The 25,796-nt window shown below is 35.8% G+C and overlaps 2 protein-coding genes and 1 long non-coding RNA gene across 3 annotated transcripts; all 3 read right to left on the bottom strand.

Annotated features, from left to right (window-relative positions):
• Window positions 1–386: 386 nt before the first annotated feature.
• On the bottom strand, window positions 387–9,348 carry LOC132106103 (uncharacterized). The gene is made up of 3 exons (XM_059511738.1): window positions 9,271–9,348; window positions 6,322–6,384; window positions 387–3,230 (listed from the first exon to the last, which is right to left on the bottom strand). The coding sequence occupies exon 3, from the start codon at window positions 2,151–2,153 to the stop codon at window positions 1,128–1,130; it is 1,026 nt and encodes a 341-aa protein (XP_059367721.1). The 5' UTR covers window positions 2,154–3,230; window positions 6,322–6,384; window positions 9,271–9,348; the 3' UTR covers window positions 387–1,127.
• A 256-nt stretch (window positions 9,349–9,604) lies between these two features.
• On the bottom strand, window positions 9,605–10,775 carry LOC132106182 (uncharacterized). Its single transcript, XR_009424052.1, has 4 exons — window positions 10,602–10,775; window positions 10,030–10,083; window positions 9,776–9,826; window positions 9,605–9,664 (listed from the first exon to the last, which is right to left on the bottom strand). It is a non-coding gene; the product is annotated as an uncharacterized LOC132106182 (long non-coding RNA).
• Window positions 10,776–23,290: 12,515 nt separating this feature from the next.
• On the bottom strand, window positions 23,291–24,841 carry LOC132105992 (uncharacterized). The gene has a single exon (XM_059511573.1). It carries the CDS (start codon window positions 24,839–24,841, stop codon window positions 23,291–23,293), a length of 1,551 nt encoding a protein of 516 aa, XP_059367556.1.
• Window positions 24,842–25,796: the final 955 nt, after the last annotated feature.

Raw genomic sequence — 25,796 nt, 5'->3', positions numbered from 1 at the left:
TTGAATGTAAACATGGCAAATAAAATTAGCAATTGCAAATTGTGAGTTTTGAATTTAATCTAAGTCTTCATAAAAGTAAATAAGTTTTCATAAAATTACTAAATTAACAGGAAAAATATGGAATCTAGGGGTAACAAAAATAAATAAGAGCCAACAATATCTGAAAGGCATCTTTTTAGATAAAACGAAAATGCAGCCATATAAGATGCATGTTTTAAAATGAACAATCATGAATGAACAAAAAAAATTGTACACATTGATGTTTAAACTTCCCTGAAAATATTTCTAAATCATCTTGCAGCATGTCATTAATAAAACAAAAAAATGTATGACCATTTTATTTAATCTCTTTATTCCTTTTTTTTTGTACAACACACATTTCTGTTATACACGTGCATTAAATTTTCTCATGACAAGAGTGTTGAACTGCTGGACTTGTCTGTTAAATAAATAAATAAATAATTGAATGGTTTACAATGTTTAACATTCATACATGTTCATCCAGCTAGTACATTGACATCTGATTTTCTTATGAAGGACATCAGTCACATCCATACTTGCCATTAAACTGTGTATTGTCTTTTAGCATCACAAGCACTTACAACTGCATAAACTCTACTAGTGTGAATCTCATCACCATCAATCCACTGTAGTCCAGTCTCTTTTAAAACTTCCATCTACTTATAACATAGACATCTTATTGTCTTTTAACATTACTATATAGGACTACTTGTGTGTTTAATTATGGAGTACAATAGTTATGAATCATTGTGTAAACAGATTGTGTAGTTTACAATGTTTAAAAAAGACATTTTCTCCTGACACAAGAGTGTTGAACTCATAGAACTAGTCTGTTGAATAAAACTTAATTGCATGGTGTACAATGTAGCGTATAGATATTTAGATATAGATATTTTATCTAATAACACAAGTGGGTAAAGCTACCTATCTGTTCAGATGCTTGTAACAACACTAAACTAAGCTTTTAGTCTGTTTTCGATTGTGTTTACAATTGGGATCACATACTGCTTTTCCCTAATCTTGATGAAAACACATTTTTTTTTAGTGATGAAACCGGAACCGCAATTGTTTCGAGACTCTCCGTTACCTCGGTCACAAAATCAATACTAAAGTTTAATTGTCTGTCTGTGAATGGCGCTTTTGTTTTGTTTTTTGAGAGGACGACCCAGAATTAAAGGCATTGATGTGCAGGAACAATCACTAAATCCACAGTCACAATGACCCCTCAGCAAAACTAAATGCTGAATACGCAAAAAGCTTCCATCCTGAAGCATTGCTGTAGAATTAATGCGCTTTCGCATTTTTGTGTATGTATCGGAAGTGTACAAAATGCCATTATGTAAAAATCTTTTGAAGAACTGTAATGGACGAAGTACGATAATGTGAAATGTTCGGTTAATAGCAGCAAGTTGGCTTGGTGACAGTGGTTGAAATTTTGGAGTGCCAAAGAGATGTAGATTGTTTAAAATGAGCAGTTTTTTTACCTGTCTCATTCCCGTAAGTCTCCTGCAGTAACGGAAAACAAGACTATTTTGCTCTGTTATTGTTTGTCTAAAGATGTAACGCCAAAGGAGAAATGTGCGGCAGATCTGTTCAGGAACACACTGGGTACCATGAAAATACAGCATGAGATTATGATTATTACTTTCAAATGCAAATGCTGATATACACCACAATGGACCCCATAACTTGACAGTATCAGCTAAATGTGTTAGCTGGTGAACATTAAAGCTGATGTGTTCCCTGCCATATAACGGTGCAACTTGTATCACAAATTTATGTAAAGCAAGATCAGCCTTTTGTATAGCTTGCCGTGAGATGTTATTCATAAGGAGTTCATGCATAGCATAAACCAAAAGCAACCAGTGGTTTAGATACTGTGAGGGCAAGACACCTTGAAGAACAGCAAAGGAGTAGTAAAGCAGCCAATTCTTAAATTCCGAAGCTTTCCAAAATCTTATCTTGTCCAATGAAGAAGGAGTACGTGTGACTTCCTTGGGGGGCTTAAGTGACAGCAACCGACTACTAATGACTTGTTTTCTTGTTCCAATATACCATGGCTTGCAGTGATATGAGCTGTCAAACCACAGGGTCATAAACTGACGAACAACACCTAATAGGACAGTATGCATGTACTCTGGGACGAAACCAGTTATGATGTTAAAAAATGGCAGAAACAGAAGTGGGGATATTCCTTTTACTCCCCTCACAGGAGAGCCTTCTTGTGAGGCCTTGACTGCATCCTCTTCCCATTGTTGGGGTTGCCTTTTTTCTACAGGGGAATCATCATAAGGGTAGGTGTTCACAAAGCCATTTCCCTATTCTACACGCTCACCGGGGTGAAGACACCAGTCACATCCATACTTGCCATTAAACTGTGTGCTGTCTTTTAGCATTGGTCTTGCAACAGCATCACAAGCGCTTACAACTGCAAAGATTCTACTAGTGCGAATCTCATCACCATCAATCCACTGTAGTCCAGTCTCTTTTAAAACTTCCATCTCTTCAACAAATGGCTTTAAAAAGGTATCAATGACTGGCTTTGACTTGCCAAACCATAGTGATGACAGCAGGATATGTTCTTTTCTCATAGCTGGTGGCAGCTCATTGATAGTTACTTGTATTGGCCAGAGGGAACACTGAGATGATTCAAATACAGGAATTCCATCACAATTCCACAGTAAAGTCAAATCCCACGGGCCAGTTGTTTTGTTCTGAATGTGCTCTCTCATGACGTCACCATCAAAAATGTCACGTATTGTGTCATCCCATTCCCATTCAGCTTTGTTTATTAGCTGTTGGGAGTTCTTTTTCAGACTTTCAAGGACATCTTTCAATGAGGAAGACAATGGCAAATAGATCATGAATGATCCGCTTTTAAGGTTAGAGGCAATGTCAAAAGGAAGATCACAATGAGGACATTTGGTGAGTACTGTTACTTCCTTACAAATGTATCCTTTGCACGACTCACAATAAAAGTGAATTTCAAATTGATTTGTAATGGATAGAAAGTACTTATCAAATAGGTATTTTGTGGCTGGCAGAATACTAGGAAACAAGATGTGCAGTAGTGACAGGAAATCTTTCAGACCCTCTCCACTTATTTTATGACGCAGGACAAATGTGAGAATCATTAAAATAGTCTCTGCCTTTGTGACATCACTTCCTGGATATATAGGTTCATCTCCATCATCCAAGTGCAAGGGATCCTAAAAAAAAAAGTTAAGCATTATCATGATTAAATTGTTTTAAGCCATGTGTGCAAACTTTCATGATTTTGGATGGAACAACCTCACAAAAAGAACTTAAACTGCAATAGGGTCATTTCATGTCAAATCAACCAAATTTGAGAAACTTCCCCAGTTTAACAGTATTCTTATCGGTTCTTTTTGTTATTTTATTTAAAGAAATAATTAAGAACATTAACATGGCTTTATATTTTGAAAATAAATATCTACAGCAAAAGAAACAGTAATGTTTTAACATTGTTTGGCATTTTTTGTGTTTTATATAGACTACATAAGATAAGACACAATAAGCAAAGAACAAAAACAGAAAAAGAAAATAAATATAGAATAAAACAAAGATAGAAATTAAATAAACAGTGCTTTAATTTAAGGAAGGTCTACATACTGTTCAGTTAAGTAATATGACCTACAAAAGAAATTAATAAAGTTATTGTTAACACCTTACAATAAGGTTCATTTATTAAACATTAGTTAATACATTAACTAATATGAACTAATCATGACCATGACATATAACACATAACATTTGTTACTGTATTTGTTCATATTTAATGTTAGTTAATAGAAATACAGCTGTTCATTGTTAGTTCATGTTAGTTCACAGTGCATTAACTAACGTTAACAAGGTTTTAATAAAGTTAATATTTAATAAATTATTAGTATTAGTCAATGTTGAAATTAACATTAACAAAGATTAATAAATGCTGTATAAGTGCAGTTCATGATTAGTTCATGTTAACTAATGTAGTTAACTAATCTTAACTAATGAACCTTATTGTAAAGTGTTACCAAGTTATCAAATGTAAAATAACACTTCATAGTTTATTATAGATAGATTAATGCTTATTAAAGCTAAAGTTATTCATTCAAGAGCTGTGAGTGATTTTCTCTTTGCCTTTAGTTGTTTGATTCACATTAATGGCTTAATCATCAGCATGTTTGTTAGATGCTACCACTTTAAGACGGAATGCAGATCTAATAATACACATATTTTCTCCCAACTATTAACTACAATTTAAGACATAAACTGTGTTTATATTGTGTGTGTATTTGATTGTTTAGACGCGCACCTGAAACCCAAAATACAGTTTGCTTAGTTGCGGTCCGTTTCCGAGTGTGCACCGCCTTGGGAACGGGGCAACGTCTCTTGCACAGATTATGCTTTTAATAGCTCTTTTTATTATCAAACACGTCCTGCAATTTAGCAACAGCAGAGACTGCATTTTACAACAATCACCGATTGTGCTGATTCTGACGTTAAGTTTGGGTTTAGGGAGAAATGACAGCGTGCGATCACTGCAATGTGAAGGGAAGGAAGATGCACTAGACTGAATGCGGCAAGTTTTTAATAGTTTTACCTCAAATATCTTCTTATTATAATCCTAGGAAGCCGAAATCGAAAATAAAATTTGATTAATATCACAGGGCTAAAGTGTAACCAGTCGTTTGAATGTTTAGTTATCTCCATCATTGTCACTGTTAACAGGGACTTTCGCGCGAACGTTAGTTCCACCTATTTTCAGGGTTTCTGCAGGTATATTCAAATCTAATTTAATGCTTTTTAATGCTATTTTTAACATTCTTAATGCCATACATGACCCATGACTAACCACAGATTTTATATATATACACACACGTATATACACATTACTTTTCTTTTTTAATACCCATGTCCCAAATTCTGATTTGCAACCATTCAGTTTGACGATGATGCAATGATGAAACTATATCACTCTGAACCGAATTAGAAATGGCTCAGGAGACTTTACATTATCAATAGCCAAATGCTGCTCAAATGTTGCTCGATTTTCCTACGGTATCTACACTTGTAGTGACTACAGCAGCAGCTGTCGTCATAGTTGTAGAAGTTGTTGAAGCTTTGTTGGCCACGCCAAAATAAATAGACATAGTTAATTGCAGTCTGTCTTTTACCCCTGATTTGTGGTTGTCAGATTGCATGTGATTTTACAGTGTTAATTTCCATTGTTCCCAGCTTAAATACCCTTTTACAAACGCAGCAAAATCCTTCTCCGTTTTGCCCAACGATTGGGCTGCAATCAAACTGTTCACCTTCCAGCCACTTCTTCTGGAATTTGCACTTTCCCATTTTTCTGCTTTTATTCCTGTCAGTCAGCCGCTTTCCAAAAACCCAGCATAATGGCAATTTTGCACCGGCCGGAAGCAATTACCAAACTGGTTCCGCATTTATCACACTAATGTACATATTTTGCAACAGCAAATCAAATTAATTAATTATGAAGGCTATATTCAAAATATATTGATAATACATTTTTCTTCAATACTATCCAGGGCTCCAGACTAACTTTTTTTTTTTTTTTTACTAGGAACACTGTAGCCCCTTACTGAACATTTTTAGGAGCACAAGCAGAAAATTTAGAGACACACCTTAAATCAACCTGCAACGCAGTTTTTCACATTTCCCCCCATTTTGACTTTATTACCAACAAGTGCCTTTTACAGACATTACAATGTGCAGTTTTATTTTAAGTTCACAGGCTCCAGACTAACATTTGAGGGCAGCAGCACCATAGCCTAGGGCTGGGCGATATATGTGACGATATGATCATGCGCATCTAGTCAGTAAATCTGGTTCCCTGATTACCTCTAAATCGCCATCACCAGATTTACTGACTAGATGCGCATGATCATATCATCAGATATATCGCCCAGCCCTACCAGAGCAACTCAGATCTACAGACAGTATTTGGTAGCACTGGGGGGCTGAAGATAAAGCAATGAGCTTGAGTTGAGCTGCAGATCAAATTAACTTTATTATCATTCATAATGTCTTAATATTAATTCAAATCAAAACGAGTGAAAATGTAAATTAGGGAGTGGAAGTAGCTAATAAATGCTCCTCTGCAGCCACTGTTACGATTGTAATTTAATGTGATTTTTATTTTTAAATAAGTGTGAGTTTTCACAGTTTTTTGCCAGGGAACCCTCTGGTTGAGTTGACACGGAATGATCCAACACTTACTAGCTAATGACTACAAAATAAACACTTTACTAATTTCAAATTCAAACAAACCTTAGGTGCAGTCTGAGAATTTACATCACTGCTCCACTCAGCATTTTGTGGGTCATCCACTTCCTACAATAGAAAAAAACTAAACATTGCATTTTTTATTTTTAACTGCTACAGAATTGTATTTACGCTCACGGCCGTTTCACACCACAAGCGTGAACGGCGCGTCAGCTTCACGTCAGCATAACTACATCGTCACTGCAGCTGCAGACGCGCAAGGGTATTCACACTGGAAGCATTTGTACAGTGTCACAGCAGCGACTCCAAAGCTACATATAAGCCAGCATTTTTTTTTACAAAGACAACTAGAAATTTGTTTTTAGAAGCTGGTCATTTATAAACTTGATAGTCTTGAAAGTTTGTTAAGATGGGGAGGTGTACAACATTCCCATGTAAATAGTAAACAACAAAAACAACCAAGAAAACCGCTCCGATCTTGTCATTTCAGTCACTTCGATATGTTTACAAGATGGCAAACTCCACAGATAAAAACTCGGGTTTAATTTGGGTAGTGACAATGTTAAATAAATTATAAGATACATGTATATTTCATATTTTGTGACTTGTTCACTCTAGTTTTTGTGTGTGTATATATATATATATATATATATATATATATTTATTAGGGATGCACCGAAATGAAAATTCTTGGCCGAAACCGAAAAAGAGAAAACCAAGGCCGAAAACCGAAACACCGAAAGAAACTATGCCAATTATTAGTACCATTGCATTTATTGCTATGACTGTGTACTAACTTTACTAAATTGAAGACATTGCAATTGCATAAATTAATATTAAAGTTTCAAAGATAATTACAATTACATAAATTATAAAAAACAAAACTACATAATTACAAATTATGCAAATATTTATTAAGCACATTGCAACAATGCACAGTATAAAATAAAATTAAAACTAAAAATGTATCCCACTCATGTGTATATTAAATAATAATGTACAGGCCTGCAGAAAGGTTTTAAAATGAACTGTTCTCTCATAAAAAAAAAGTGCATTTAAGGGGAAGTGCATTTGAAATTGTTCTCTGTAGGACTAGAAAGTGCATTACTCCAGTAGGCAAGAGGGTTATCACTTCTGGGGATGGGGACTTCAGACAGATAACCATCTAGCTGTTGAGCAGTTGAGCTTGTCATCTGCCTGACATTTGAGAAATATTTGAGAGAGTGTATTTAAATAGGGCCAGGGCATAAATAAACATTTTTTATCAAATTAAAGCAGAAATCTAGCAAAAATATGGCTACAATCTGATATTATGTATATGTGTGTGTGTGTGTGTGTGTATATATATAATATGTCACATATATAGTAGCCTAAGAACAAAATAGCCAATGTATTATTATTATTTGAGGCACTTTCTTGCAGAATTCCACTGAACACATCAGACAACGAGGGTGCAAGCGCCTCATCTGGTGCACAGACGAGTCTTTTTTTCTGCGCTCTGAACTGTCTCCTGTGCTTAGCGCTTCTCCGTCTCCACGCGGGTTCTCCGCATCCAGCGCGGCCTGGATCATTTCTCGTGCGAGCTGCCTTATTTCCGCATCCAAGTAATGGTCTTTATAACGCGGATCAAGCACATTCGCGATGAAGTGCAGATGATCCGAAAAGATCTCAGTGAGACGTGTGCTAACAGACTCTATAAGACTGTACTTTTCTTTGTTTTCACTTCGTGGTCCGTTTCAATCTCTTTAGGAGACGCTTTAGTGCTGCGAATAAAGGAATAAGAATAGAGAGAATGTTCTCTATTAAGACCCACTTGTGTGAAGTGAATGTCGCGGGGAGCTCGTGGTCTGCGCTATGCAGGTGCACGTGCAGGTCGCGGTTTCTGTTTGTGTCATCACAACATTTCTGCCTGTTGTTTCGGTGATAAAAGTTTTGGGCCATTTTCGACCGAAAATTTTCGGTGGCCGAATATTCGGTGCATCCCTAATATTTATGTGTGTATATTCTGTTTGGGTGAAAGTATGGTATGTGTCTGTATGTGTGTATATATATTTATATATATATGTATTATACACACACACACACCATACTTTCACCCAAACAGAATAATTAAACAAGTTTTAATGGGTAAATAAATATATTTGATTCTTCATTTTCTTTTTTGACATTCTCCAGTTCTTGTTAAAACACACTAGACATGCTTATTCTGTGCATTTTGGGCACATTTTTGTGTGAAATCATATTTATTTTGTCCATCATAAATTGTGCTTTCACTCTGAGAGTGAGCAGCGCAGCAAAAATAGACTCGGCGCCGAAACCCTCGCTTCACTGCTGTTTACGCGACGCTCCTGTTTGACGCTCAAGCGCTGCTCCTGCTGCTCGTGTGAATGCACTCATTAGTTAACATGCACGATGGAAAAAATATGGGCTGCTGGCGCTTGTGGTGTGAAACGTGTTTTATTATTTTGAGTTGCAATTCGAATTTCTTTTTTATGTTTTCACAAAAGATTCTATCACCATCTTTTCACTCTGATTTTGAACAGTGTGGGAAAACAAACTGTAATAAACCTTTTTTCTTTTGACATAAATGCTTTGTTATTAATATATAGCATATACTACACTTAGCCCAAAAGATTACAGTGCAAAATTAACATCAAAATGAGATTATTTTTTCAGTTTGTCAAAAATCACGTTAACTTTATAATTTCCTGAGATGTTGGCCAGCAACACAAAATTTTAATGTCAAATGGAAAACTATCATTTAATTTTTGGAACTCATACTTGACAGCTCAATGTCACTGTAGCTTCAATCATATGACAGAAAGAAGCATTAATCTGAATAACTAACTAAATTAATTAAATAGAGCAAGCTCTTGTAAACTTGATAATCTTTTTGTAATATCCTTTTATGTTCCATTGATGATAAAAATGAACAATATGAGGTTGAATAATAGATATTTAATTTCTTAATTTTAAACACTTCATTCTACACACCTCAGATTCCTCATCTGAACTGTTAGTCCTCTCATGGTCAAAATAATTATTGCTTTCCTGTAAAACACAACACAGAAGTCAATATGTCAATAACACGCAGAAAACGTGAGACGAAAATAAAAGTGAAGTGTGCAATGTCTGTACCACAAGTATGACATAATATGGAATTGCAAAAGCAAAAGTTTTATCAGTCAGACTTTCTAAAATAGTCTAAAATAGTTTCTAAAATCAGATAGAAATACCAATTGTCGCTGTATGTCCTGCAGAGATTAGCTTGAATCCTAATCAAACATTATAATAAACTAAAGTGTAATATATAACTATTTTAGCTTACCTCTGGTACAGCTTCTGGATATTCATTCACATCTTCAATCTCTGCTTAATCTGTGTATTGCTACACATCACATTACAAATTTTATTCACATTAGTTATTACTTGGCTGAGATTTTAGGACCTTTTATTATAGACAAAAATACACTTAAATCAAATTACATTTAATACTGACCTCATGTTCAGTTTCTGGAAGTACCTCAAAATTTTCTGAATTGGCTGGTTCCTAAAAAAATATTGTATTACAGAAGTATTTATCTATCATGCCATTGCTTGGAAAAATGATTCAAAGACCACATACTTGACTCTTTAAAATGTACATTATAACATTAACAGGTGTTTCTGTTTATTTGGCTTAAAAGTAAATTTTACTAAAATCAAAAACTTTTTTAGTTTAGTAACTTCTTACATAAATTAAATCACACAAACCTGAGATTCCATTTCAGAACATATGTCGCCATGTATTGTTTGGGCATCTTTTGCCTAAATGTTTTAAGATATAAATTGATAAGTGTTTGTCCACCATCACATTGTAAAACAAGACAACTGATAGGCTACTTATGCACTGATGAAAAAAATATTAAAAGCTTAAGTTAGCATGAAAATGAAGTTGCGACTGACTTCATGTGGTGCTTGATGTCCAGCTGCCTCTCTCTTTACATAACAGTTACTGGGTAAAGCTTAATTATGTTTATGGACAGAGTTTGGGAGACTTTATAAGCTCCACTCATTACATACATAAATTGGCTGTTTTATTGGATTGTGAAAACTATTTTCATATTGAAAATAGTTTTACAAAAATAAACAAACAGATAAATTGTTTACAGTAACATTTAAAAAATTACATGATAAATTTAGATTTTTTTTTTGCTGACTCAAAAATATAGCTCATGAAATCAACCACAAAACATTTTTATTGAGTCATACACATTGTATTTTAGCAACTGATGATTTCCGTGGATATCAATGTAACCTAATGCCTCTCTACATGAATTATTTACCTGCAACCTGCGCCTTTTGGTAGTTGCAGGCATCTCGGTCTCCACGTCCAAAAGATACTTCTTGTATGGGCCTCGCTGCGCCATTATCAGGTCAATTTGATTCAACAACTGTTTAACATTTTCTAAACAAATATGTAAAGAAAGATTAGGTACAGACGTATCGCTGCTAAACGGAAAAAAACTTGATAGCAGCCACTACCGGGCTCACAGTTCAAAATGAAAAGGGCGCGAAATACGTGTATATTTTGATCATTTGATTTTCTATTTTAAAATAAATAAAGATAAATGAGAAACGGTTTGATTTTCGTTTTTTTTTCGTTTTGTTTTGAAAAGGGTTTCAGCGCCGCCCACACATTCAAACAAATATTAAAGCATAATCTCATTTTTTACCCACAAACAAAAATACGAAAAATCCAGCCACATTTTCGTTTTGCATTGCTTAAAACGAAAATCAAATCGTTTCTCATTTATCTTTATTTATTTTTAAATAGAAAATCAAATGACCAAAAGATACATGGACCGTAGCTATACGTACCACTTACTGGCGTGTATGCGTACTCGCGTGACGTCGCGTGCGTCAGCTCAGAAGTAAACGGACGGTTACAGTACAGTTTAAATTGTGGTTCCAGTTCCAGTTCCAGCTTGCTTAAGCTTAGCCTTTATTCAGATTAATTTGTGGGAAAATGGATGTGTCGAATTTCCACTGCCTTTTTTCATTTTTTGAAGAGGACTCGTTTGCTGTAGGGGACCTCAAGTGGGTAAACCTGAGTGGTTGCGGAGTGTCTAGGGACAAATTGAACCCACAGCATTGGAAAAAAGATACCGTGATAACGGTGAGATGGCCTGACAAAAAGGGCCAGTATCAGCTCTACCCTGCGAAAATTCTTAAAATGTCAGGTAAGTTAAGTTTTTGGACCTCAGTGAAAATTCTTTTAAAATGTTTATTTTGCTCATATTTTGATCCCAGAACGGTCGACGTTATTCACTCACATTTTCATTTTTTTGTCATAAAACTAAGAGTGTAAGTAACGTTACATAATTTCATATTGTAGGTATGTTTTTATCTGCTTAAAAAAACGGTGCTTTTGCAAAATAAAAATACAACTTTCGCCCTGAGGCGTCAAAAATGGACCTAAACTAAGCGAGTGACGTCACACAGGCACGATAAATACATCTAATAGCGTGAAAAGCTTTTAAGTGGATAAATTCAAATAAAAAATATTTTACTTTTTTGGTGTTTTTATGCAATCAAACAAACTGTGCAGTTTTATCAAGCCCACACAGATTCTGCTCTACTGTCAAATGCTTAAAAAAATTAAACCGCTTTTAGTAGAGGTTTAAATGTAATTTTGCACAAATTTATTTTCCAAACAGCTGATAAGCACAGTCTGATCAAATTAAGAGATCAAATTATAAAGGGCTATGAAAGAAATAGATATATCAGCAGAAATAGAAAGTTGTCTCATTAACACGCATGCGCAGTGTTGCGCAGATGCAAGTGCAGCTTTCCCCATTTTTTTTTCAACACATTTGTTACAGTATTTTTTAATCTGATAAAAAATATAGCAGTTCATTGTTTGTTCAAGTTAGTTCACTTTGCATTAGGGCTGGACGATTAATCGAAAAGTAATCGAAACCGAAATTCAGAACCTCTAACCAACGTAATTTTCCCATGTCGGTTATTTCGGGTTTTTAATCCTGTTAATACTTCCCCCTTAAAAGCAAACTACCGCGTATGTAGCCATATGACTCTGCCCCGTTCAGTCAGTGGCATAAAAGCAAAAGACGGAGGTGAACGCTGGTTCAACACATAGTGATGGCGCAGGAGCGGTGAGCCTTGCGTCTTCACTAAACTTTGTCAGTTGTATTTGTTTTATGGTTTGGACATTCAAGCAATTAGACGATCGGATGTGTATTATTATATCGAGCTACCATGTTCGCGCAGCTGCATTGTGGCACGAACACTCATATAAACAGTAGATGTGAAGAACGCAGAAACTAGTTGTCAGCGCTGTCCTGTGATTTATCACTGAAGTAGCTTAGAATCTCAAAACTTATTATAGCATATTTTTCTACTTTTGAAGGAACTAGGCTATTTCAGGGCTCTAGAGTGCAACCTAATTTCTCAATGGTGCGACTAAAAAAAATCAGAGGTCACACCAGTGTGACCAGCCATTCGAAGGAAAAAATAATTCTCCGCGACTCCGAAAGTCTCTCTGTGGTTCAACAACAGACATAGCTCTACATTTCAGCCTGAGCCTGACGGACCCCGACTTTTTTCTGCTTGTTTGTCGCGCTGGCGGAAACAACACGAAACCGTGCTTCTGCGACTGGACGGTGTTTAGTGTCCCGCAGCAACGGTATGGTGTGTGCTATCAGCGTAGCTGAAAAGACGTTCAAATACACGCAATAAGCTCAAACTTGCCGCAAAGCACCGGCAAAAGTAAATACCATAAATGTGACAGGGGGAAATAGTAAGGAGATATTTGAATTATTTACTAATAAACTAGTGTTTTCTGAGTCTGTGTCTCAAGGATGAAGTTGCTGATCCGGACTCGCCATCTCCTCAGACGAGCATTAGAGAGAAGTGCATCTTTACGGATTATGATTAAAAGAAAGAGGTTTTGTTTTCGATTTGTTTTATTTCGTTAAGTTGTCATTTAAAGCTTTCTATAGATATATTAAGCATGTCTATAGATATATTTATAATTTAGGCAGTGTCTGTTTTTTTGTACTTATGTTAAAGACGAGACGCAGAAAGCTCATCGTGTTTGTTTTCTTTATTTTATAAAAGGACAACGTTTTGTTGATGCTGTGAGTGCACACAAATAAAAGACCCTTTGCAGTTACAAATGATGTATTACTCTTACCTTTATGATCAAAAATGAAGGCGTATCCACTGAAAAAATGCAAGATCACGCTGGCATCTCCATGTCCAGAAGCGTCTTCGCACAAACTATTGGATATAGCACACATTTATCTGGGTCTTACGTTTAAACATTGTTATATGCTTGAACTGTTTTATATCTATAGATTTTATTTTAGGCAGGTCATAATGATTTGAGAAGGCTAAATTGATCAAACATAGGCTCACTGTCTGCCGCTGGATGAGGTAAGGTAATGAGACCGGACAATGAGCTGGGGTAAGGTGTGTGTATTTATGATGTAGGTGATGAGTGTGATGATGAGGTGCAGGTCTGAGTAATCAGTATTCGGGAGAGGGAGTGCACTGTGATTGGCTGGTGTGAGAACCTGGCAGATCTATAAACAATAGAAATTGAATTTGAATCTAAAATTGTTTTGTATTGTTAATATATTTTGACATCCACACAGAATTGTCTCCCATGCACAGATCTTACAGGGTTAGTTCACCCGAAAATTCTGTCAGTAATTAGTCACCCTCATGTTGTTCCAACCCTGTAAGACTTTCGTTCATCTTCGGAACACAAATTACGATATTTTTGATGAAATCCAAAACGCATGCGCGAGAACTGAGAAGATGAAGCTCACGATCATTTGATAGGAAAGTGAAATGTAAGCCATTCATTTTGCGGCATTGGTGAGGCACTTTTACATTTTCTTGTTGGTTTTTTTCACGATTCGGACATCCAGGAAATGCACACTTTAGAACCATTTTAAACACTACATCCAGACCCATCTGCATGCGTCATCTTCTCAGTTCTCACGTATGCGTCGTGGCGCTCTCATGAACTCATGTCAGAGGCCCACACTGAAGAAAATTAATAGTTGAATAAAGTCGTTATTTATATATTTTTATTTTTTGTGCACAAAAAGTATTCTCATTGCTTGATAAACTTCTAGTTGAGCCACTGTAGTAACTTGGACTATTTTAACCATGTCTTTACTAACTTTTCTGGGCCAGCAGGATGAAATTACCTAGAAGCCTATGAAGGAGTGAGGCAGCTCTCAAATTTCATCAAAAATATCTTAATTTGTTACGGGGTTGTAACAACATGAGCGTGAGTAATTACTGATAGAATTTTCATTTTTTCGTAAACTAACCCTTTAAGCATTACATTTAATGATTTTGGACAACTTGCGACTGGCAAAAATGTCATTTCTAATTATCATCTTCTTTAATACAGACAAGAGAGAGTGTGAAACCATCAGCTGTTTGCTAGGTAAATAGTAAAGTCGTAGTGAATGCCATCAATAAACGTATAATGATTATAACACTGTTAGCAATTGATGTAATTTTACAATACATTTTACAACAATACACTGTGTTCATGGTTTTTATTGTAAATGCAAACGCGGACAAACGGACAGTCCTGTAATATTATTGTAACTACACTGTAGAAGCATTGTTTTACAGACACCACAAAGCATTGTGGGATAGCATTAAAACTGGTACTTTCATATTCTTTCTAACATAAAAAAGTCCAGGGTTTGCTTCAGTTGTGCTCTTGACCCTCAACTTTTGCTGAACTACTTTTTTCTGCATCAGTTGCAGTTGTTTTCAGAAAACATTTCTGCATATATAAAGCAGTTTAGCAAGTCTGTTTTAATAGCAACCTACTGACTGCACTAAAATGGTTTAAGTGAACCAACTGATATAAAAATAAGTAATTTGAAACACTGTTGTGGTTCGTACACTGATGTTTAACAGTGTATAAATATTGTCTTTGCTAACTTTTTGTTTAAAACATGTTTTAGGTTATTTATAAACTCACAGACATTAACATTTGGCATATGAAACACAACCATGGTGAAATGTTTCATGCCAGCATACAAAACATGTTCATGGCTCCCAGCATGCATTGCTGCAATTCTGTTTTTCGGGATTGTCACAACTGTTGAGGATTGTACGACAACAATACAAAATACAACATTTTATTGTATTAATGCTACTGTAATCACAGCAACACTGCTGTATAAACACAGAATTTTTTTGTATTAAATCAACAGTATGTTTCTTGTATATTACTTGCTGTAAATTCACGGCAATTAGTCGCCAGGATTTTCCTGTAAAAATACAATACATTTTTAACAGTGTATGTACTCTATACCTCAATTTTTTTTTTGGTCCCCAGTCTGCTAAAAAGACCTGTCCAGTCTATACCAACATGAAAAAAAAAAGAATTCTTGGACTGAAAGAAAGTGAGTTCTATTGGCAAGTACATTTACAATCCAATGAATGTTTGTCTAACAAATGTCAGTATAACTCCCCAAATTAAATATGATAAACATTAAATGGATAATTAACTTGCCAAAAAAAAAAAAAAATCTTATGTCTGTCATCATCTACTCGCACGTTTTTTCAGACCTTTATGACTCTGTGGAACACAAAACGTGAACTTTGGAAGAATGTTCTGATTTGTTCTTACCATGTAGTGAAATATAACAGAGCCAATCTTTTTTAAAATTGTAAAAGGAATAAAAAATAACCATAAAATAGGTCCACAAGACTCATGTACTGTTTTCCAGTTTGAAACAATACAATAGCTTTGGGTGAATAAAAACCCTTTCTTGATTATCTATCTGGGTATTTCTCAATTCCTTATTATTTATGCATTTAAGATTGAATTGAGTGTCTAGAGATCTATCCCTTTGTTGGTTAGATGTCTCTACTCAAACCAATACTTTCTCCATCTCTTTTGTCCTTTATTCCAACCCATTTTCTCTTTTGTGAAATTATGTATATATGAGACTAGTACTTTTTGTTTTGTTTAACATTTCAAGAGTATACACTTTAAAGGAGTATACACTCAGCTGATCATATAATGTAGATTCTTTCTGCTTGGCTTTTGGAGCCCTAATAATTTATGGGTTATTTATGAAAACACTGGCTAAATGGACATTATTGCACTTGGACATTGTTACATGGCTACTCAATAGTACAGTTGAGTATTCCAGCAAGCTGTGTGTTAATGTGGTGTGTATTCTTCTCATTTTAGCTCCTGCATCCATTTGGGCTGAAGGTCAAGACAGAACCAAACCAAAGCTGGACTGTAACCTACTGGCCTATATGACAGACTTCATACTGACAGCTACTGGCATGGATGCTGCATCACATGTTTTTGAAACAAAGAATTTCAAGTGTGGAGTATTCATCCCCCATGAGGAGACTCTATGTCTTCATCTCTTGTGAGTGGATACCATTTTAAACATTCTTTTACAGAACTGCTCATTTCTTCTGAATTTATTTTGTAGTATGTAAGAATTTTCCATTTAAAAGAAAATAAACTTTTAGTTGTGTTTTTAAGTAATGAAGTAATTCATTGTTAAGCAATGGTGTTGTAATCCTGTTAATATACAGTATAAATTGCAAATGTATGCTTTGGCACATGTTTACAGGTTATAGACATTTTAGAGGAGATAGCTGTGTATTTAAAGGTGCTCTTAGTCATGTTTATTTGTACAATGTTATTTTTGTATATAAATCATTATTACAGTAGAACAAATTGCTATTTTTTTATTTGTAAATGAGCAACTGAACCATTGCACAGCACCACTTTATCAGCAATAATTTTGTACAACTTTGTAGTTATGTCACCTAAGAACAAATGCAAGTTTATTTCCTTCAGATTATGTAATTTCTGTAATAAAATCTGTATCATGGGAACTTCTTTCTGTTGTTATTTTGTAGATGTTTGTTGTAATTAAAATGACTTAAATGTAATTCAAGATAATTTAGTAAAACCATATGGCTACACTATAACCAATTTATGGTACATGATCCATGGTTTTAAAAACCATGGTTTGCTCCAAAGACCATGGTAACTATGGTTTTACTGTAGTATTACTACAATATAACTGTAGTAGAACCATGGAATCATAACCATGGTTTTTAAAAATAGGCCTACCAGTACTACAGTCATGGAAAACTATAGTTTTACTATATTATTACTACAATACAATTGAAGTAAAACCATGGTATCAAAACCATGGTTTTTAAAAACCATGGTTCGCACCAAAATACCACGGTTACTACAGTCATAGTTAACTACAGTTTTACTATAGTAAAACCATGGTTAATTTTCGTAAGGGAAGCAGACATGGCCAGTGTGGCCACGAAAAAGATAATATGCACTTTTAATAGCGAATGGACCACAACATACTCTTGGTTAAGACCTGTAGATGGCGAAACAGAGAGAACTTTTTCTGTGGGACATGGTGGAGAATACGACGTGAAGCAACATGGTGCATGTGAGTACCACAGAAAAAAGCACATCATAAAGAAACATGCAAATCAGTGCAATCGTTTTTCAATAAACCAAATGAGCCTCATGTGTCATCTTTGCAGGAACACAGAAAACTCAGTTTATTACTAAACAATTAAATGTCTCCTTGCTCATTTAGACACATGCATAATCCATTACTTTACCGGTTCTTTGTGGCAAGCCTTATGCGGTCATAATGCTTATTATCCTGTAGGCTATAGCCTATTTAAGTAATTAAATTAATATAAAGGGGCGACGCATTTACTACTTTTAAAAAATCCAGGTCAGGAAGCGGGTCGGGTACAATATTTTCTTTTTTTTGCGGTCCGAGTTGCGGGCAGGGTAGGTGGAAACATCGGTCGGGTGCAGGTTGTTTATACATTGACCCGCGCATCACTGCAACCTACTGTAGCTCACTAAAATAGGCTACCACTTTTAATGCTTCGATGCAAAGTAAACCACCATTTCTTTAGAATAATATAACACATAATTCATATAATATAAATACTGCACATTTATCCTGCTTGAATTCGTTCTAAGAAATGCACATAACTTCGTAAGTACCAAACTTTCATCGGTAAATATTACATATTAAATATTTTAACTATAGTGTTTTTCTTTCATTTTCTGTGACTGCAGCCATCAAATATAACACACCAGCGAGGCAAAACTGACGTCTATTTGGGAAAATGTGCTTTGATGCGCTTGTTTGATAACCTGTGGTTAAAGCGCCACTAAAGTCTCAAATTCCAGAGATACTATTTATAAATGTTTAGACTCCTCCACACTCCCCTAAACCGGCTCGCTCTAACATTCCCCCACATCTCTACGGCATGATGTGGGAAGATTTGCATAATGCCACCCAGATGTTCACACAAATAAGAAGGCATACCTTTTATTCTCGTTGTAGTATTGTTGTAGAAGGCAGGGCTTAGAGGAGAAACAATAATGTACAGTATATGGAAAATGTTTTTGTTTTGTTTTTTACTTTAAACTGCATTGCATTACACCAAATACACAAAATTATGTTCTATTTACCAGCATCATATGACCCCTTTAAAGTGAGTTTTAAGCAAAAACATTAATTAACATACACACAGTTTCAAATGTGGCTTGATGCTACTTCTGTTTGTACTTCAAGATGCTTTCTTGTAAGCATTATAGATAAGTTAGCGTTTCTGACATAGAACCAAACTTTATCTTAATTTAATGCTGTATATTGAGCAGCGGATGATGTTAATTTCATATCTACATTTTTCTAGCCGTAAAAATTGGCCATTTGTAAATTTTATGGGTCTAGCTTCCGGTCTCATCTGCTTCCAGCTGTTTTGAGCTGTACAATACAGTTCATTTTGCTGCTTGATATTGAAAATTGATTTGTCTTACCATATTTTAATGTATTATCTTACACACTGGCTGATAGTACAAACACTTTTACTGCAAGTATTTCTTCTTCTTGTTATTTAACTATAGCGGCTAACGTACCGGTAGTTTTAATTGGTTATTGACACAAGCGTCTTACCTTAGACCCACCCTAAGTGAGCTGTCTTCAGTCCGTCATTGTTACAACACCAGCACAGATGTCGACCAGAATAACTCCTAATGCCGCGTTTCCACCGACATTACCCGCAACATTTGTACCAGGAACTTTCTTCCCCCCAGACCTGTTCCTTTCTGCGTTTCCACCGCGGTGTAAAGTACCGTGAAGATTAGGCAAATAGACTGGTGACGTAGGTCTGCGCATGTTTCTCAATACAAAAAGTACGCTGATTTTGGGCGTGCATCCTCGGTAGTTCAGACTTTGTGCATTCGACTCGGGAGTGTGATGTCCGCGATGACGCAAATCCGGTAAATCTGCAAACAGCAGCATACTTGATAACTTCAGTCACCTGACCATGGCTACTGCAAATTTCCTCTCTGTATATTTACAATAAAACGAAATAGGACATCAAATACCACAGCCTCCTTTCGTTTTCATTTAAACATAATAACAGCTGCAGAAATGTACGTAGTTCAGGGATATGTGTATAAATACAGCCATTACAAATGAAACTAAATATTATATAAATTTGCCTTTTTTATTTTCACTTTAACATATAGATAAATTGAATACAGACCAAAGATAACCTGTTAGATTTACCAAAAAAGAAATATATTTTATGTTTAACCACTACAGAGACATCAAAGCCAGCGGCACACACCAGAAGGGCTAGCTGAGCTGAGGCTGCTCTCGGCGGATACATAAGCACTGAGCTCCCGCTGATCGCGTGGAGCTGACCGTCTCCGAGATCAGCGAAACACATTTTTAAATAGGTGCTGTCTTTATAAATAAACCACAGATTTGAGTTTTAAACAACTACATTCTCGCCTGAAATACTTTTGAAATTACATTTCATGACACAATAACAGTAATATTTTGAAAAAGATCCGAATAAGTGGTGGTTGAACTCAACCAATGCTGCGTGTACTCAACCAATCAGGATGTTTAGCGGCCAAGTCCCGCCACCGAGAGTTCCTGAACTTTGAAAAAGAACTACCTCGCCAGCAGGGACTTTCTGAGGGGCATTTTTTTACCAGGAACTTTATTTAGTACCTGGCCAAAGTTCCTAGTTCCTGGGTAATGTTCCTGCGGTGGAAACGCGTGATTGTGATTGAGGTGTTCTTTTGTTGGATGTAATAATGAACAGAGCAGTTGTCATTTACTCCTGAGGTGCTGAAGATGCAGTGGATTACAGTTGTTTATGAAAGCAATGCGCCCCCCAATCTACCTAAATGAGTTTATGTTCACGTGAATCATTCGTGATCCAGCCTCACCTACATAAGAAGCGAGTTTAAGGTTCTTTTATGAATCTTTGCAAATCATAATAACATACTAGTTAGCAAGTTCTGCGGCTAAATTAAACCGTCTCATGAGAACTGCTCGTCACCCCACGGAAGAGAGGGGCAGGATGAGCAGAGCTCATTAGCATTTACAGGAACATGTACTAAAATGGTTTGTTGAAAACAGAGCTGATTTTGACAGGGTAAAAAGGGTGTTGTTTTACACTACCATTGAGAAATTTTAACCAAAGTATGTTAAGACACTAAAGAATCCTATCAAATTGTGTAAAATAATATAATCTAGAAACAATGTGAATGAACACCACATCAGTTTAGCAGCAAATTTTGCACAACACAAAATTGATGTCACTGCTATTACTTTTGGCCGCAACTGTAAACACTGTTACCAATATTGATATTGCGGCTTTATATATGGTCACTTGCATATGTCATTATATTATTAACATAATCAATCTCAAGTGTAGTTACAAGGTTTTTAACCAGCATATATTGCCATCTATGTGTTTTGTCCATCATTAGAATGGTCGCATTAAAAGCAGTAAGTGCATTGTGTTAGTTTTCATTAATCTACAGGTTATAAAGTTTGTTGACATCAGGACAAAATATTTTTTATGTTTTTAAAAAATGAAGTGCTATGTGCAGTCTATTTAAGACTAATTAGTACTCGCTATGACTGATGACAAATGCTAAACGCTTCTCCTCAAAGTCATAGAATATTAGCCCATTTACGTTTGTGATTATTATTTAGTGTTGTTTGTCATCCCCCAAAAAGTATGCCAAAAGCACCCTACAAAACCTAACAAAAAATGGGCAAAGGCAAGCAGCATTTCAGACCGTGTGTTCCTCCCTGTCCTCGCTACATCTCGGGCGGGGCTTCTAAGTTTTAGAATTACATTACATTGTGTCCGTCTCGCCTCAGTGCCCTCAGGAGATCGTTCTGCCAACCCTGCTGGAGTTACAGGGCACAGCGGTCTCCCGCGAGAATCGCGCCCAGTTACCGCCCGGAAATGTAGCGGTGCTGAGTGGCTCACTGCCTCCGCGGAGGTCTCTAGAACGGTTAGTTCGGCTGTCTCATGCCGGTCCGCTGTTACAGGGCACCGAGCTAGCTTTTCTGATTACACCAGAGGTAAGTCTCGAGTGTGGATTATTTAGCAGCGTGGAAACTACTGCCATATCTGTCTCAATGGGTCCTGCACATTGTAGAAAGAGGCTACAGAATTCAATTCGATTCTCCTCCGCCTCAACATAAAGACAAAGTGGGAGGTTGAATTTAACCAAATTACTGAGGATGAGATTTGGGAAACATATATACAGGATATCAAAAGAGTAGTAGTCATAATTGTAAATAGTTTGACTGGAAAACAAAAAATAGTTCTTTTTTTAGTACACCACTGAAAATATCAACATTTGTTAACAGTTCAGCAGATAAAGGTTGGATGGGAAAGTAGGAGATCACACACATATTTTTGGATTTTTTTGAAAATATCTAAATTTTAGCAAGGGGTAAAGGTTGAGCTTATGAAAATTCTGCATACTTGGCAAGTATGGCCCTTTTTTCTGGCTTGTAGGGATACCCCAGGATTTGTGTAGTAAAAACCAGATATATTCTGTATGTATTTTTATTAAATGCAAGAAAAACAATAACAATAAACTGGATGAAGCTACACCCTCCAAAAATGGTCCAGTGATAGAAAAACTTTATTAAATTGAAATTTATTAAATATACAAGTAATACAGAACGCAGCAGCAAGATACATTTTTAATGAGCAGAAAAGAAACACTTCACACCTCTGTTTATCAATTTGCACTGGCAACCAATCTGCTCGCATAAAATTCAAGGCATTGATGTTTGCCTACTAAACTACCACTGGCTCTGCTCCCATTTACCTAAATTAATTATTTCAGACTTACGTGCCTCTAGAAGCTTGCGTTCTGCAAGTGAACGTCGCTTGATGCCATCTCAAAGAAGCACAAAGTCACTTTTACAGACTTTTAAATTAAATGTTCCTCCTGGTGGAATGACCTCCCCAACTCAATCCGGACAGCTGAGTCCTCAGCCATCTTCAAGAATCAGCTTAAAACACATCTCTTCCATTTTTTATTTGACTCTCTAACTTTAGCACTCTCTATTTTAATTATATTCTTTAAAAAATAGGCTTGTTCTCTATTCATTTACTAACTGCTTGTTTTCTTTAAAAAAAGGAAATAAAGTATCAGCTTTTTTAATCTTTTTGTATTCTATCTGTTTTCTTTTTTTATTATGTATATAAAAAATAAGCTTGCTACATGTACGGTGTTTAAGCTAACTGAGACTTGTTATAGCACTTATATATCATTGCTCTTTTTGTTGTTTTTGATTGATTTCGTTGTACTCATTTGTAAGTCGCTCTGGATAAAAACATCTTCTAAATGACTAAATGTAATGTTAATGTAAAATGTAATACATGACTGCAACTCCAACTGAAAATGGACATTTTTATACAAAGGTAGACAACTGGTAAAATGTTTCTGGATACACTGACAATAAACTGATCAGCAAGGAACATGTTTCCCTGTTTTCTTTGAGTCACTGCTGTTGGCAAAGAATGTTTGTAATTTGCTTGTAAATGTATAAAAATTAAGTTTACAAAAGATAAATTTATAACAGTCACATAAGATGTAGACCTACAAATAAATAATTATAGTTTCACACTTTGATCTATATAATCCCACATTTTCCATCTGAGCTCTTATTTTAAGGTCCTCAAGTCTCTGTACTCTTTCTTGTTTCCCAGTTTCCTTCACTTTTTCAATCATGAAGTCCAGATGTTTCACAGAAGACATGGATGTAGATTTTAATGCTGTCTCCATTAATTTATCCAAACACTGATAACACTCTTCCACAAGCCTGATCTTCTCTGCTTCTAGCCATTTGATCTCATTCTCTAGTCCAATACACAAACTCTTGTTCTCTCCAAGCTCCTTTTCATATTTCTTTTTCAGATCCTCCTTTGTTCTTTTGACCTTTCTTCTTTGAATTTCATACATTTTGTCATCTTTAACATGTTTAGTGTGGTCACACTTCCCAGTGCAGACTGTACACTTTCCATTTGTCATCACACTACACCATTTGAGATCTTTGGCCCACCAGCATCCTGGATAGTGGCAGTTCTCCTTACAGTCAGTGCAGCGGGTCGCCTGTTTGCTCAAGTGCCACCATGATGAGTTTATCTGGACCTCTTGTTTATGGGCTTCATCGATTTCACATACAAAGTTATTCTCTTTTTCTCTGCCTTTTTCACATTCCTCCAGAGCTGCTTTTGCTTGCTCCAGCTCTTGTTTTTTATAGTCTGCAAACACGATTCTGTCTTTTAAATTGTTTACACTGGCATCCAATTGTTTTCTGGCTCTAAGGACACCTTCTGTCATATCCAAGCTTTTTGGGTTTATCCCATTCAGATAATCGAAAAACTGTTTGAAATTTTCAATTCCATGATCCCATGATGCTTTGTAACTCTTTCTGTCCTCCTCATCAAAGTTCTCACTCTGACAGTTGTTAAATTGAAAATAAACAGGTTCATTTTTGTTCTTTGCACATGGAATTTTTGCTGTCTGTATTAATTTAAGAGCTTTTTTGGGTACAGTTTCATGGGAGTTTGTGATGACTACAATTATGTTCTTTTCTATATCCTTTCCGAATAATGATAAAATTTCATCCATAATATACCGCTGTCTTTCATGTAGGCGAGTTTCTGATGCCTTCCACACAAAACATACTGCATGGATTTCATGAATGCCATCTTCAGATCTGAACAACTGCTGTAAAGCTTCTGGAATGAGTTTGTCTTTATTATGACCATCTGTGTCACCATAGCCAGGTGTGTCGATAACAATGAGAGAAAATGGACTGTCCTGTGCATTAACCTCAAAAACAGTCACTACTGCTGTATGAGACTCGGAGTCATCTGATATCTCGACTGCCTCCAGCCAAATCTTGTGTTCCCATCTGACACCCATGATGTAATTGACCATTGCATTGATGAGACTGCTCTTCCCGGTTCCTGTTTCTCCAACCATCAATATGACTTTAGTAGGTTTTTTGTCATTTTTTCCCCCAATTCTCTCATTCTTCAGTAATTTTCCTTTAGTTAAGACTGTTGTATTGAGTATATATTTAGTAGTGGGTCCTTTTTTTGATTTACTATTTTTGAGAACTTCACTTAATCGTTCTTCCATTGGAGTGTTACAGTCTTCATTCCTGTATGAAGTATATATATGCATAAAATTCATATGATTATACACTTTTGTTTCCATAGCCATCTGAAAATGAGATGTATTGAGTAAACACAATAATTGATAGAAAAAGTAAAAACTAAATAATTCTTAACTTAATTTTAATTACAGTTTTTCTCAATTGCTTTGGCACAGTCTTCAAAGCAGTCTTAATATTGTAACAATTGTAACTGCATTTTCTTAGCTGTTTGCTAGAACATCACAGTGGTGAAAAGAGTACTAAGAAATTGTACTTAAGTAAAACTATTGCTATTTATGGAATAATTTACTTGAGTGCAAGTAGAAGTACTGAAAAATAATATGACTCCGGTAAGAGTAAAAAAAAGTAGTTTGCTGAAAAACTAATTAAGTTACTAAATTACAAAGTACTTTAGTATTATATTAAAATTTTACCCAAAATGAGATGTGACCATTATGGAGCAGGTATATTTATTTATAACAATTGTTACGATTCTTCTCAAAGATCGCAACAAAGTAAGGGAGACGCCACACAACCGCTGCGTAAACAATAAGATTTAAATAAAAGTAATAAACATGAAGTGTCAAGAGAGCAGTATAAATGTTAGTCAGCGTGTCAGCATGTAATTGTAAGTAAGCCAGCTCAAGTGATATCAGTCCAACCAAACATAAAGAGAAGTTCGAATCAACATATTGACATCAGATCTCCGAAACGGCTGTGATCTCCCATAGCCCACACATCCCGTCAGCTCTCCAGAAGCCTCCAGAACCGAGCCACCAGCGAGCCATCGTCTCCCTCTCTCTGTTTGACAGTGTGTCTTTTAAAGTAGCCTGATCTGGTTCAGGTGTAAAGCCACGCCCACCAGCAATCAGCCTGTATCTCGGGACAAACACACAAGCACTCACTGCACAAGACTCATTGAACCGTCACACACCCCCC

This window comes from Carassius carassius, chromosome 26 (genome assembly GCF_963082965.1).
Source record: "Carassius carassius chromosome 26, fCarCar2.1, whole genome shotgun sequence".
Classification (NCBI taxonomy): domain Eukaryota; kingdom Metazoa; phylum Chordata; class Actinopteri; order Cypriniformes; family Cyprinidae; genus Carassius; species Carassius carassius.
The sequence above is the reverse complement of the archived record's forward strand: the minus strand, read 5'-3'. Positions and strand labels throughout refer to the sequence as shown.

Coding starts and splice junctions, on each gene's coding strand:
- LOC132105992 (XM_059511573.1), bottom strand. CDS start 24,841: ATGGAAGAACGATTAAGTGAAGTTCTCAAAAATAGTAAATCAAAAAAA.
- LOC132106103 (XM_059511738.1), bottom strand. CDS start 2,153: ATGCATACTGTCCTATTAGGTGTTGTTCGTCAGTTTATGACCCTGTGG.